The 11,089-nt window shown below is 62.5% G+C and overlaps 1 protein-coding gene across 1 annotated transcript; it reads left to right on the forward strand.

Annotated features, from left to right (window-relative positions):
* The first annotated feature begins 395 nt into the window (after positions 1–395).
* DGAT1 (diacylglycerol O-acyltransferase 1) lies at positions 396–10,448 on the forward strand. The gene is made up of 17 exons (XM_046641988.1): positions 396–763; positions 5,170–5,257; positions 7,487–7,527; positions 7,678–7,763; positions 7,847–7,899; positions 8,121–8,226; positions 8,371–8,487; positions 8,584–8,658; positions 8,754–8,857; positions 8,949–8,987; positions 9,068–9,109; positions 9,203–9,247; positions 9,328–9,440; positions 9,521–9,586; positions 9,678–9,765; positions 9,852–9,914; positions 10,014–10,448. The coding sequence occupies exons 1-17, from the start codon at positions 573–575 to the stop codon at positions 10,167–10,169; spliced, it is 1,473 nt and encodes a 490-aa protein (XP_046497944.1). The 5' UTR covers positions 396–572; the 3' UTR covers positions 10,170–10,448.
* Positions 10,449–11,089: the final 641 nt, after the last annotated feature.

Below are 11,089 nucleotides of genomic sequence, written 5' to 3' on the forward strand. Positions count from 1 at the left end.
ATGCGCCTGTGCTGAAGAATGACGAAACTCTCTGTTTAGAGAGTAGGACAAGGGCCAGGCAAGGGGTCAGGGGAGGCGCGCAGCTGCCGGGAAGCCAGGAGCGTTCCATGGAGACGCCGAGGCCCGCGGGCAGCAGTGTTCGTCCGCGGCTGTAAACCCTCCGCCACGCTCCCTCCCGCGCGAGTCGACTACGACTCCCAGGGTGCACCGCGGTTACCCCCGCGCGAAGGGACCACGACTCCCAGGGTGCCCCGCGCTCCCTCCCGCGCGGAGCGACTACGACTCCCAGGGTGCAGGGCGGTCCCTCCCGGCCGCGGCGACAACGACTCCCAGAGTGCCTCGCGTGCCTCGCGGACTACAAATGGACGCGCGCTGTGGCCGCTGGCCGCTTACCGACTCCCAGAGTGACGCAGGAGGGAGCTCAGGGCGGAACTGGCAGGCGCGCGGACTACGGCGGCCGGCAGGGGGCGGTGGCGGTCGTTGGCCCAGGGTCCGGAGGCGGGGCCGCGGGCCTCAGGCGCTACGAGCCCGGCGGGCCACGACTCGGCCGCAGCAGGGTGCAGGCTGAGGCCATGGGCGACCGCGGCGGGGCGGGCGGCTCCCGGCGCCGGAGGACGGGGTCGCGGGCCTTGAGCCAGGGCAGCGGCGGGCCCGTGGCTGCGGAAGAGGAGGTGAGAGACATGGGCGCCGGGGGAGACGCGCCGGCCCCGGACAAGGACAAGGACGGAGACGACGACGTGGGCAGCGGCCACTGGGATCTGAGGTAGCGGTGCGCCTCACTCCTAACCTCTGACCCCTGACGCCGGTCCCCGCAACCCTCCCCGGTCCTTCAGCCGTGGCCGCAGCAGCGCGGGCTCCGGGTTCGAGAGCCTGGCCCCAGGACCTCGCGTGGACAGATGTGTCCCCTGGGTCCCCGCGGGGAAACAGGCTTAGGGGTGGAGGGTAGGCTGCCAAGGTCACCCAGGTTGGGGCGCAGAGGGGGGCCGGCCGCAGCCTAGCTTCCAGATCCCCCACCCCCCGCAGGTCGTCTGGTGGGTCTCCAGGCTCTTTCCCTGGGTGAGCCAAGGGCCTGGCCCCTAGGCGACTGGTTCCTGCCATGCGCAAGTGTCTCCTGTCTGGAAAGAGATGGATGGGATTGGGAGGTTGGCCTGGGGCCCTGCTTAACAAATGCCTGCTGTAGAAGAATTGGATGCTGTATTGAAACTCTCGCACCCTGGTTGGGGAACAGGAGAGGGGTTTGAAGTGGGCACACCCACAGGTGAGTGCCCCCCTCAGTGAAGGACTGACAGGAAGGGGGTGGGGAGCAAGCTGTGGCTGATGGAGAGGACATGGCCCCTCTGGGCGTTGGCTCCCTCCTCCAAGCTGGCTCCAAGCAATGTCTTTGCCACCCTCCTGCACCCCCATCCCCTTCTGATTTTCACCCTGGCCCAGAGGCTCTCGAGGACTCTGGCTTTGGGAGCAGCTTCCGAGCTAAAGGTTATCGACAAGGAAGTGGGCAGTTGGTCAGTTGGTTGGCAAGGACTTGCTCTCTCAGTAAACAAAAACTGAGGCTTTCTTCACCCAGCACTGTGGGAGGGGGTGGGTCAGGGCAGCTGGCGTACAGGTACTGCAGGTACTGTCTCTGCCCTTGGGGTGCTCACAGTCCACCTGGGAGATAAGGTAATCTCAGCACCGAGTAAAGGTCAGGCGCGGAGTTTGGAGATGGCAAAGGAGTTGGTGCAGGTGCCATGGGGAAGGAGAATGGTTCCACTGAGAAGGGTGCTTGTTTCCTGTGGGCCTGGGTGATGCTGAGAGAGGCTGCAAGGACAGGAGGGTCCTAGAGTGTTCTGCTAACTCCCTCCGCAAGATACCCTCTCCAGGAGGCAAGGGCATGTCTAGCATCATCTCCCCCTCAAGGGAGTGGGAACCGGGGTCATTTGTGTGAGATGGGGAGTGCCAGCTTTGGGCCAAGCTGCCACACTGGGATGGACAGTTACTTTCCTGCTCTACGTGGGCCAGGTGGCCAGAAGCCTCTCCTGTGCTCCTGCTAGTTGGGCCGAGTGAGTGGGAGCCCTGTCTGCCCACTCTCGAGGTCTGGACACCTGGGAAGAGGAGCAGTAGATGGCAGGGATGGGCCTGCCCAGGGCTGGGGGGCGGGGGACCTGGACATCACTGTCCCCTCTTGGTCTCTAGGACATGTGAGTTGTCTGTGCTTGGCCCTCAAACCTAGATTCCATAGAGTTCGGGGTCCCCTGGGGCTGCTCCCTACTTGTCACCCCCCTACTTCCCCTCCCCCCTGCTTATGGCCTTTCCTCCCCCTTCCTCTCGCCTCTCTTTTCTATACTTCCTGCTCACCTTGGCCTGCCTGGGCAGGTTGGTCAGGCTCTGGGTGTGAGCTCATTTCTTCTGGCCCTAGCAAGGTGGAGCTGTGGGACAGGAAGGAGAGAGCACCCCCTTTCTCTTCTGCCTTGTGGTTTACTTCTTCCAGGTGCTCCACACGCTCCCTCCAGGATGCTTGGGCACCCTCCAGCTCTTGGCTCACGGGCACTCCAGGCAGGGCCTTCTTGTTGTGGGGCTCTCCCAGGGTGTTTGTCCCTGGGGTGTCCTGTGTCTCTTCTTCTCCAGCAAGGTCTGAGGATGTGGGGAGCTTACCCAACCACCTTGTCCCCCAGGGTTCAGCCCAGAGGCTAGGTGTGCGGAGGAGTTGGCAGCTGGGAGGCGAGCTGACACTCTGCTCCCTCCTTGGTCTGCTTGGCCCTGGAGCTGGACCACTTGGTCCTCAGGTGTGGCCCACACTTGGGGTCTGGGCTTCTGAGCAAGCTTCGAACCCTGGTGAGCTCAGTTTCCCCCGTGCCCTCCTCCAAGTGCTGATGTGATGGTTGATATGATACATGGGATGAGTTAGAATGGCCCTGCGAGCTGGGTGGGCCTGGGGAGCTGGTATGGGACCTCTGGAGGGCACAGAGCGTGAGCGGCCCCTGCAGTAAGGGAGAGGGTGACACAGCTGTGGGCATGGTGACCAGATCTTGTCTCCCATGCCAGCCGCTTTCCTCTGCCCTGTGGTCCACTGCCACTGACTGCACTGGCAAGGCTGGACCTTTGCGGTGGATGGTGAGCCTCCTCCCCTGAGTTAGGGCCTCTGACCTGTGGGGGAATGGGGCTGTCTGGGGTTGGGGGTGGTCAGGAGCCCTGTGGAGAGGAATGTGAGGAGTGGGTGTGGGTGGGTTGGGGAAGGCTTTGGAAGCCTGACAGCAGGGAGCTGAGCTAGCTTTTATAACGTCATTTGCTGTTAGATTTGGAAAAGGACACCCTTTCCTCACCCCTGTTTTCATCTTAGAGATTGCCACAAATAAAGCCAGCATGGTCTTCTTGGTGGCCCAAAGGGGGCAGGGGTCACACTGTTATGAAACAGTCCTCTGGGTATGCTGAACGGGACGTCACAAGTTCAGACAACGGTTGGCAGCTTGTGGTACGAGGCAGCTTTGGGATGGTACCAGTGAAAGCAAATGGGCTTTGGGAAGGGGGTCAGGGAGGCCAGTCCAGCAGACAGCCCAGAGACTGTCCTCTCTGGGGAGTTGGGGCTTGGACCCCTGCTTGCCTTGCAGAAAGGCAGGTGCAGAGACTCAGGGAGAAGGCCTTGGGAGGAGATCACAGCCTCACTGCAAGGCCTAGGACAGACCTGGAAGGTGGACACAAGGAAGCCAGGTTTGCGACTGGGAGAAGTGGGTGGGCCAGGTGTGGAGCATGCCTTGGTCTAGGCAGACAGAGGTCAGACCTGTCGGCAGTGCCCTGGCTAGAGTGCTGAGCAACATATTGGCCTCCCTGATCCCTTACCTCCTGGTTGGAGCCGTCTGAGTGCTGACCCCAACGGTAGCCATGCTTGCCTCTTAGGCAGGGCCAGCCCTAAGAGGGCATCTGTGCTGTGGTGCCCCTGCTGTGTGCCCCTGGCCCTACTTTCCCTGCCCAGGTGCCTTGAGAGGCAGAGATGTGTATCAGCGGGAGGTTAGGGGAGACCCTGGCCTCCTCTCTTACAAAACTAGAGGCCTTGCTCAGTGCTGTGTAGCACTTCCTGAGGTGGGGCTGTAGCCTGCGAGTGAGTCAGGGCCGGGTCTGGGCCTTGCCCCAGTCATGCTGTGGCCACTCCTCCACCTTTGTGTTACCCTGAGGATCAGGCAGGGACACGAGGGTCTGCTTGCTTGTCCTCCTCCCCAGCACTGGGTGGGAGCTCTCATGGGTAAGCACCAAAGGTGTCTCTGCCTGCTTCTGCTGGAGACCTTCCTGCCATCAAGCACCCAGCCCCTGACTGGGCTCCTCTGGGCCCCTTCTGCCCAGGCAGGAACACAGTACTTACCCTGTGGTTGAATGGGGACAAGCTGTCATTTCTCAAAAACACTTGGAGGCCACACAAACACCTGAGGTCCAGAGTCCTGCTCCAGGAAGGTGCATGTCAGGTTGTGTGCTCAGCTGGCCCTTGGCCTGGGGCCCTGTGCCCACTCGGACCTTTGTGGGCCAACTGTAAAGAGGACGTGGTTTGAGGTGGAGGACCCCTAGCTTGCTGAATGGTGGGATGGTCCAACTGAGCAAGGCAGATTAGCCACCGACCCCACTTCTATCCAGCACTTCTGAGTGCGCCTTGGAGTGGACTCTTCCTGTGAGGCCATTACTGCTGCAGGCCTCTGGCTATGTGTGGTAGCAGCCAGAGGCCTCTGGGAGTGAGGCCAGGCTCCTGGCCTGGGGTGCTCCAGCCCCACATAGCTCTGGCCTGGGCAGGGCCAGCTTTGCTTGCTCCTGTCTGTGGCCTTCCCCCACCCACTGTCTGGAGGGGCCGGTCTCTGGATGGTCTTGAGAGTTTGGCCCTGCCTGGTCCATCTTCAATTGTAAATGGGGAGTAGGATATATGGGTGGAAGAGAGGGTTGGGATGGGATGTGGGTCTCAGCTACTGGGCCAAGGTGGACAAGAGTTGCTCAGAGTAAGGGGCTGGGGCTTGCCCTGGGCCCTGGGCTGTGAGGCTGGCTCCTGAGGAGCTGGGCTTGGCTGCATCATTGGGTATCTGCCAGGGCCCTGGCTTGCCCCTGGACAGGGCCTCTTTTTGGCCCTGCCCAAGATTCTTACTGCCCAGGGGCTGGGGTGGGGCTAGCCCTGGTCTGTTGGTACCTGCTCATGAGGGTGCCTGTCTCCTGTTCTGCCAGGTGCCACCACCTCCAGGATTCTTTGTTCAGCTCTGACAGTGGCTTTAGCAACTACCGTGGCATCTTGAATTGGTGTGTGGTGATGCTGGTGAGTAGGATGGTATCTGGGATTAGGTGTCCCTACAGCCAGGTGGGGTTCAGCCTGAGGCTGGCCTTTGCCTGGGCATAGGCTCTGCCCGCTGAGGGAGGGGGGGCCAGAGCTTGTGTGGCTGGGTGTGTGGGACACTGGGCTGGTGGAGAGAGAGTTGTGGTGGCAGTCCTTGCAGTGGCCACATATCAGGGCTCCTGTGGGCTACACATTCGATGCTTGTCCTGGTTGAATTCCAGGAGAGGCCTGCAGAGGGTAGTGTGAGAGGCCTTTGTGCTGTGAGCTGTCCCTAAGGGGCACAGGGGTCTCCCCAGTGGCTTTGCTGGGCGAGTGTGGGAGAGCAGGGAGGAGTGGACAGGCTGGGTGGCTGGCCCTGGGCTAGTAGGCCGTGGGGCTGTGGATGGGGTGCTCTGTGGGCACAGGGCCTCCCAGGCATCGTGTGTGAGTGGTCTTGGGGGTCCAAGAAAAGTTACCTCTGCTATTCCCGAATGGCCCTTGTGGGCGTGGTGCCCCCTGGCAGGCCTGGCCTGGGGGGAGCAGGGGTCGGAAGATGGCTCTTGGGCTCAGCCTGTCAGCCCCAGGCCACGGCTCTAGAGGCCCCCGGCCCCTCTCCCTCAGCCTTGGTCCTAGGCACCCCTCAGCAAGGTGATTAGAAGGAGCCCCTGCCTCCACCTCACCCTGTGGCCTAACTGAGGCCCTTGCTTCTGGGGCCTGGTACCTGCTGTCACCTTGTTGGGGTGGGGCCAGCAGCCTTGGTTGGAAGCAGCTGGAGCCCAGGGCTCAAAGGGGCAGCCTGCAGGGTTGGGCAAGGGGCAAGGGCTTGTCTGGGCCTTGCTGATGAGGCCTGAGGCCTTTGACCCTTGCCCGGACGCGTCTGTGGGTGCGGTCCCATGGCTACCCATGTGGAAGGGGCTCCAGGCACACCCACACCCTCCCTGCCTGTGGTCCCAGGAGGCTCCCCGGGAGCTGCAGGGGGACATGCAGCCTGGTGGGTAAGAAGCTGGCTGGGCAAGGGGACAGTGGGCCGGACACCAGCCCAGCCCTCAGATGATGTGTCCTTGGCCTCCAGAGGCCATTCCTGTACCAGCCTAGGCTCGTCAAGAGGCAGCCGTGCGGAGTGAGCCCTCTACAGCCTAAGGAGCACTGTCTGTTCTTCTGCAACCCACTGGGCCTGCCTGTCTCTTTCGCGCAGCCCCAAAACTTTTCCCCTGCTTTTGGTGCCTCTGCCACCCCAACCTGCAGGAGACGTGCATCCTGTGCTTCGGGCTGCTGGCTGTGTTCCCTCTGTAGTCTGGGCCTTGAGGTGGGCGCTGCCCATTAGCAGCTTCATCTTCTGCCTGCTGTTGGCTCTCAGGACAGGCCACCACTGGGCAGACTGACAGTGTCGGGCCACGTTTGTCCTGGCAGGTGGGGGACCTGGGACCACAGGAGGCTGGTGGGTCAGGCTTGCGGCTGGGGGAGGGCAGAGTAGGGGCCCCTGCGTCTCTCAGCTTGTCACCTCATGAAGGCTTCCGTGACCAGCCAGGTAAGTGTCCCTCTGCAGCGTCACTTTTCTGCAGAACCTACCATGAACCATGCACAGAGCCTGACTTGGGGTGGTTGGCAGGGTCTTTGCCTCATGGAATGGAGATGGAGGCCCCTGTCGTGCAGAGGGAAGCCAGGAGCCCAGCCCCAGCCTAGAGCCAGGAGCCCCTTTTGACAGAGGCTCTGTCCTTGGAAGCTGCTTTGGGGCCAAGTGCCCAGGTTTGGAGTGCTGCAGAACAGCTGAGGCAGGCAGGGGTGTGAGTACCGGGTGACGCCGGCCCCTCAGGACTCTGGCCAGCTTCTTCCCACTCTCCCCCAGAGTGCGGACCCTGCGTGCAAGTGGGCAGCTTCTTCGGTCCAGTTTGGGCTTTGGGGCCATCACTCTGGCCTTGAGTGCCTCACCAGCTCAGCAGGATGGCCAAGGGCTGCTGGGCAGTGGGTCTTTTTATGCTGCTGCAGACACAGACATCTGGGAGGTGCCTGGTGTGAGGGGGCAGTGCTAAGGGACTTCTTGTCCTGCTCTGCTGCGAGGTGAGATGGGTGGTGTCTCGGAACTTGCTGTGGAGATCAGAAAGGCTGGGCCTGCAGGACCAAGGCTGCTGGCCTAACCCAGGGCTCCTGCCCCCATAGGTCTTAGGAGGAGCTGAGGGGGGGTGTGCCCTGTGGCCAGGGCTCATGGGCTGTGCCCCCCCCTCTCTCTTGCAGATCTTGAGCAATGCACGGTTATTTTTAGAGAACCTCATCAAGTGAGTGTCTTCACCAGGGCCCTGAGGCCCAGCCCCACCCACTGCCCACTCAGGCCCTGCCCCTACCTGCCCAGGCCCCACCCACCCACCCAGGCCACACCCCACCTGCTCAGGCTCTCCCTGAGCTGCTCATTCCCTGTCCATCCCCAGGTACGGCATCCTGGTGGACCCCATCCAGGTGGTGTCTCTGTTCCTGAAGGACCCCTACAGCTGGCCTGCCCTGTGCCTGGTTATTGGTGAGTTGGGCGCAGAGGACAGCCTTCGGTGGGGACAGGCCTGACCTGGGCCTGAACTTGCCCTGTGGCGCTTCTATCCTCAGTGGCCAACGTCTTTGCTGTGGCTGCGTTCCAGGTGGAGAAGCGCCTGGCAGTGGTAAGCAGTGTCCCCACGCCCCCTGCCTGGCCCAGAGGTCTGCTCTCCTCACCAGGCCTGGGCTTAGGGCAAGGCGCCTGCTCATCTACTGCATTTCAGGCTGTGTGTGGCTTTCTTGGGAGGGGGCCTAACCCCAGGCCTGGTGGCCCTTCCCCAGGGAGACCCTTTGCCCAGGGAGTGGGGGCCCTGGCTGAGTGCCCTGCACCCCCGACCCACCCCAGGGTGCCCTGACGGAGCAGGCAGGGCTGCTGCTGCATGTGGTCAACCTGGCCACCATTCTCTGCTTCCCGGCGGCTGTGGCCTTGCTGCTCGAGTCCATCACTCCAGGTGCGCCCCCAACCCACTCCCGCCCCAGCCTGTCTTGGGGGCTTGCAGGAGAGACCCAGGCCAGCTACAGGAGTCGACCCTGTGGCTGTGGCTCTCCTGTGGGCAGTGTGGGAGGGCTGTGGCCTGAGCCTCCCTCTCCTGCAGTGGGCTCCGTGCTGGCTCTGATGGTGTACACCATCCTCTTCCTCAAGCTCTTCTCCTACCGGGATGTCAACCTGTGGTGCCGAGAGATCAGGGCTACGAAGGCCAAGGCTAAGGCTGGTGAGGGGCTGCCCGGGGCTGGGGCCACCGAACCTGCCTGCCAGGGGCCAGGCCTGGGCAGCAGTGTGGCCTCACTCTCCCCTCCCCTGCTCGTAGCTTCTTCAGGTAGGGCAGCCAATGGAGGAGCTGCCCACTGCACGGTGAGCTACCCGGACAACCTGACCTACCGTGGTGAGGACCCTACAGAGGGCTCAGCACTGAAGGGCAGTGGGGGGACAGCAAGGGCCAGGCCTCTGCTGGTGCGAGCCCCACCCCTCCCATTCCAGATCTGTACTACTTCCTCTTTGCCCCTACTCTGTGTTACGAGCTCAACTTCCCCCGCTCCCCCCGCATCCGAAAGCGCTTCCTGCTGCGGCGGCTCCTTGAGATGGTGAGGTTTGGAGGCTGGGGGGCAGCGAGGGGCTGGGGGGCCACCAGGTGCTAGGGGGGCTCAGGCTGCTGCCCTTTGCTTTCTCCCCCAGCTGTTCTTCACCCAGCTCCAGGTGGGGCTGATCCAGCAGGTATGTGGGCAGGGCTGGGCTGGGCTCGGCTGGGCGCACTCAGTGACGCAGGAGTGCTGATGCTGTGCCCTCCTTTGCAGTGGATGGTGCCCACCATCCAGAACTCCATGAAGCCCTTCAAGGTGAGCAGTCAGGCTCTCCTGTGGCTGGGCGCGGGGGGGGGAGGGGCGTGTGGGGGTGCAGCCAAGGGAGCCAGCTGAGTCCTGTCTCTGCAGGATATGGACTACTCACGCATCATTGAGCGCCTCCTGAAGCTGGCGGTGAGCAGCCTGGGCGGGTGGGGCAAGGCACGAGGGAGTGAGTGAGGGTGTTCTGGAACCTGGCACCTGCTCCTCAACAGGTCCCCAACCACCTCATCTGGCTCATCTTCTTCTACTGGCTCTTCCACTCCTGCCTGAACGCCGTGGCTGAGCTCATGCAGTTTGGAGACCGGGAGTTCTATCGGGACTGGTGGTGGGTGGCCTTGGGTGTGAGGCTGGGGGCTGGGGTGGGTCATGGTGCAATTTGATCACCTGCTGTCCCTTGACTCCTAGGAACTCTGAGTCCGTCACCTACTTCTGGCAGAACTGGAACATCCCTGTGCACAAGTGGTGTAGCAGGTGGGCATGGGCATGAGCGTGGTGTGTGGTGGGTGGGTGGCTCTGTGTTCCTGGACTGCGGCGCCTGTCCCACGGCCTCCTCCCTCCACAGACACTTTTACAAGCCCATGCTCCGACGAGGCAGCAGCAAGTGGGTAGCCAAGACGGGGGTGTTCCTAGCCTCGGCCTTCTTCCACGAGGTCAGTGCTCTCTGTGCGTATCCTGCTTCATCCTGGGGTGGGTATGGTACTTGAAATGGCTGACACTCCTCTCACTCCCACCCCAGTACCTGGTGAGCATCCCCCTGCGCATGTTCCGCCTCTGGGCCTTCACTGGCATGATGGCTCAGGTGAGCATCCCCCATGTGGCTTCCTTGCCTGCCCTCTTCCCTGCACCCTGGGAGCAGCCAGCACTGTGGTCACCTGACTTTGGTCCCCCGTGTCCCCAGATCCCGCTGGCCTGGATAGTGAGCCGCTTCTTCCGGGGCAACTACGGCAATGCAGCTGTGTGGCTGACACTCATCATTGGGCAGCCAGTGGCCGTGCTCATGTATGTCCACGACTACTACGTGCTCAACCATGAGGCCCTGACGGCAGGGGCCTGAGCTGCTCTGGGGCCAGCCCTCCTCACTGCCGCCTCCTCATGTCTGCCTCACTGTCCACAGCTAGAGCCTGCCACTGCCTGTGTTCTGGGGAGGGGGCCTGGCTGCCCACGCCTCCTCTCGGCCACCGGGAGGTCTCTCTGCCCCTATGGGGCTCCCTCCTATCGCCTCAGGGATGGCGGATGGGGCACAGGCCAGTGCCAGCAGGTGCCAGTGCCCTAGGAATCCGTGCTGATCCTGCCCGAGGGTCTGAGGATATCAATAAAATGCTGTCCAGAGTGACCTCCCTCAGCCTGGTGGGGGCGTGGGGCCAGTGGGAGGGGATGGCCCACATCACATGGGGTCCCACAGGGTGTGGGGGCAGCCGCTCCAGGGGGCTAGGAGACAGGTCCTCTGCCCCTAGGCTGTGCTGTGGTGCTCTTGGGAGAGAAATCTGGGTCCCATTGGCCTCCCCGGTGCCCATGCCCTGCTGGGGTGCTATGCCCTGGGAAAGGCTGCCCAGCTGCAGCTGGGCAGGGCACAGCCAGAAGGGGAGGCAGTGTCCTCAGTGGTGGTGTGAGGCTGGGTGTGGGTTGGGGGTGAAGTGTGGGGAGGAGAAGGCAGGTATTGGCAGTCAGGCAGACCCCTCGCTCCATGCCAGGGTTGGCGACTCACTGCCTAAAAGGGCTCAGCTGTAAGACTTCCTGTTCACTCACTGCCTGTTAATCCTATGTGTGAGGCGGGGGCTCAGAGCTCCGAGGTGCCGTGTGTTGGGGGCTTGGAAGAGGACACCTAAGGACCTCTATCAGTGGATCACTGGAGGCCAGGGTGTGGAAGAGGGTCAAGAATCCAGACCAGCTGTGGAGGCCAGCTGAGGCTCTATGACAGGGCTGCAGAAGCCATGGGGGCAGAGTCCATGGGCCCTTGGGGAACTGGGGCAGCCA

This window comes from Equus quagga, chromosome 16 (genome assembly GCF_021613505.1).
Source record: "Equus quagga isolate Etosha38 chromosome 16, UCLA_HA_Equagga_1.0, whole genome shotgun sequence".
Taxonomy (NCBI): domain Eukaryota; kingdom Metazoa; phylum Chordata; class Mammalia; order Perissodactyla; family Equidae; genus Equus; species Equus quagga.

What these genes read in the sequence shown, in the direction of transcription:
- DGAT1 (XM_046641988.1), top strand. Translation starts at nt 573, where the DNA reads ATGGGCGACCGCGGCGGGGCGGGCGGCTCCCGGCGCCGGAGGACGGGG. An exon ending in TGCCCTGTGCCTGGTTATTG is followed by an intron (nt 7,764 to 7,846) that starts GTGAGTTGGGCG and finishes TTCTATCCTCAG; the next exon opens with TGGCCAACGTCTTTGCTGTG. An exon ending in TCACTGGCATGATGGCTCAG is followed by an intron (nt 9,915 to 10,013) that starts GTGAGCATCCCC and finishes CCGTGTCCCCAG; the next exon opens with ATCCCGCTGGCCTGGATAGT.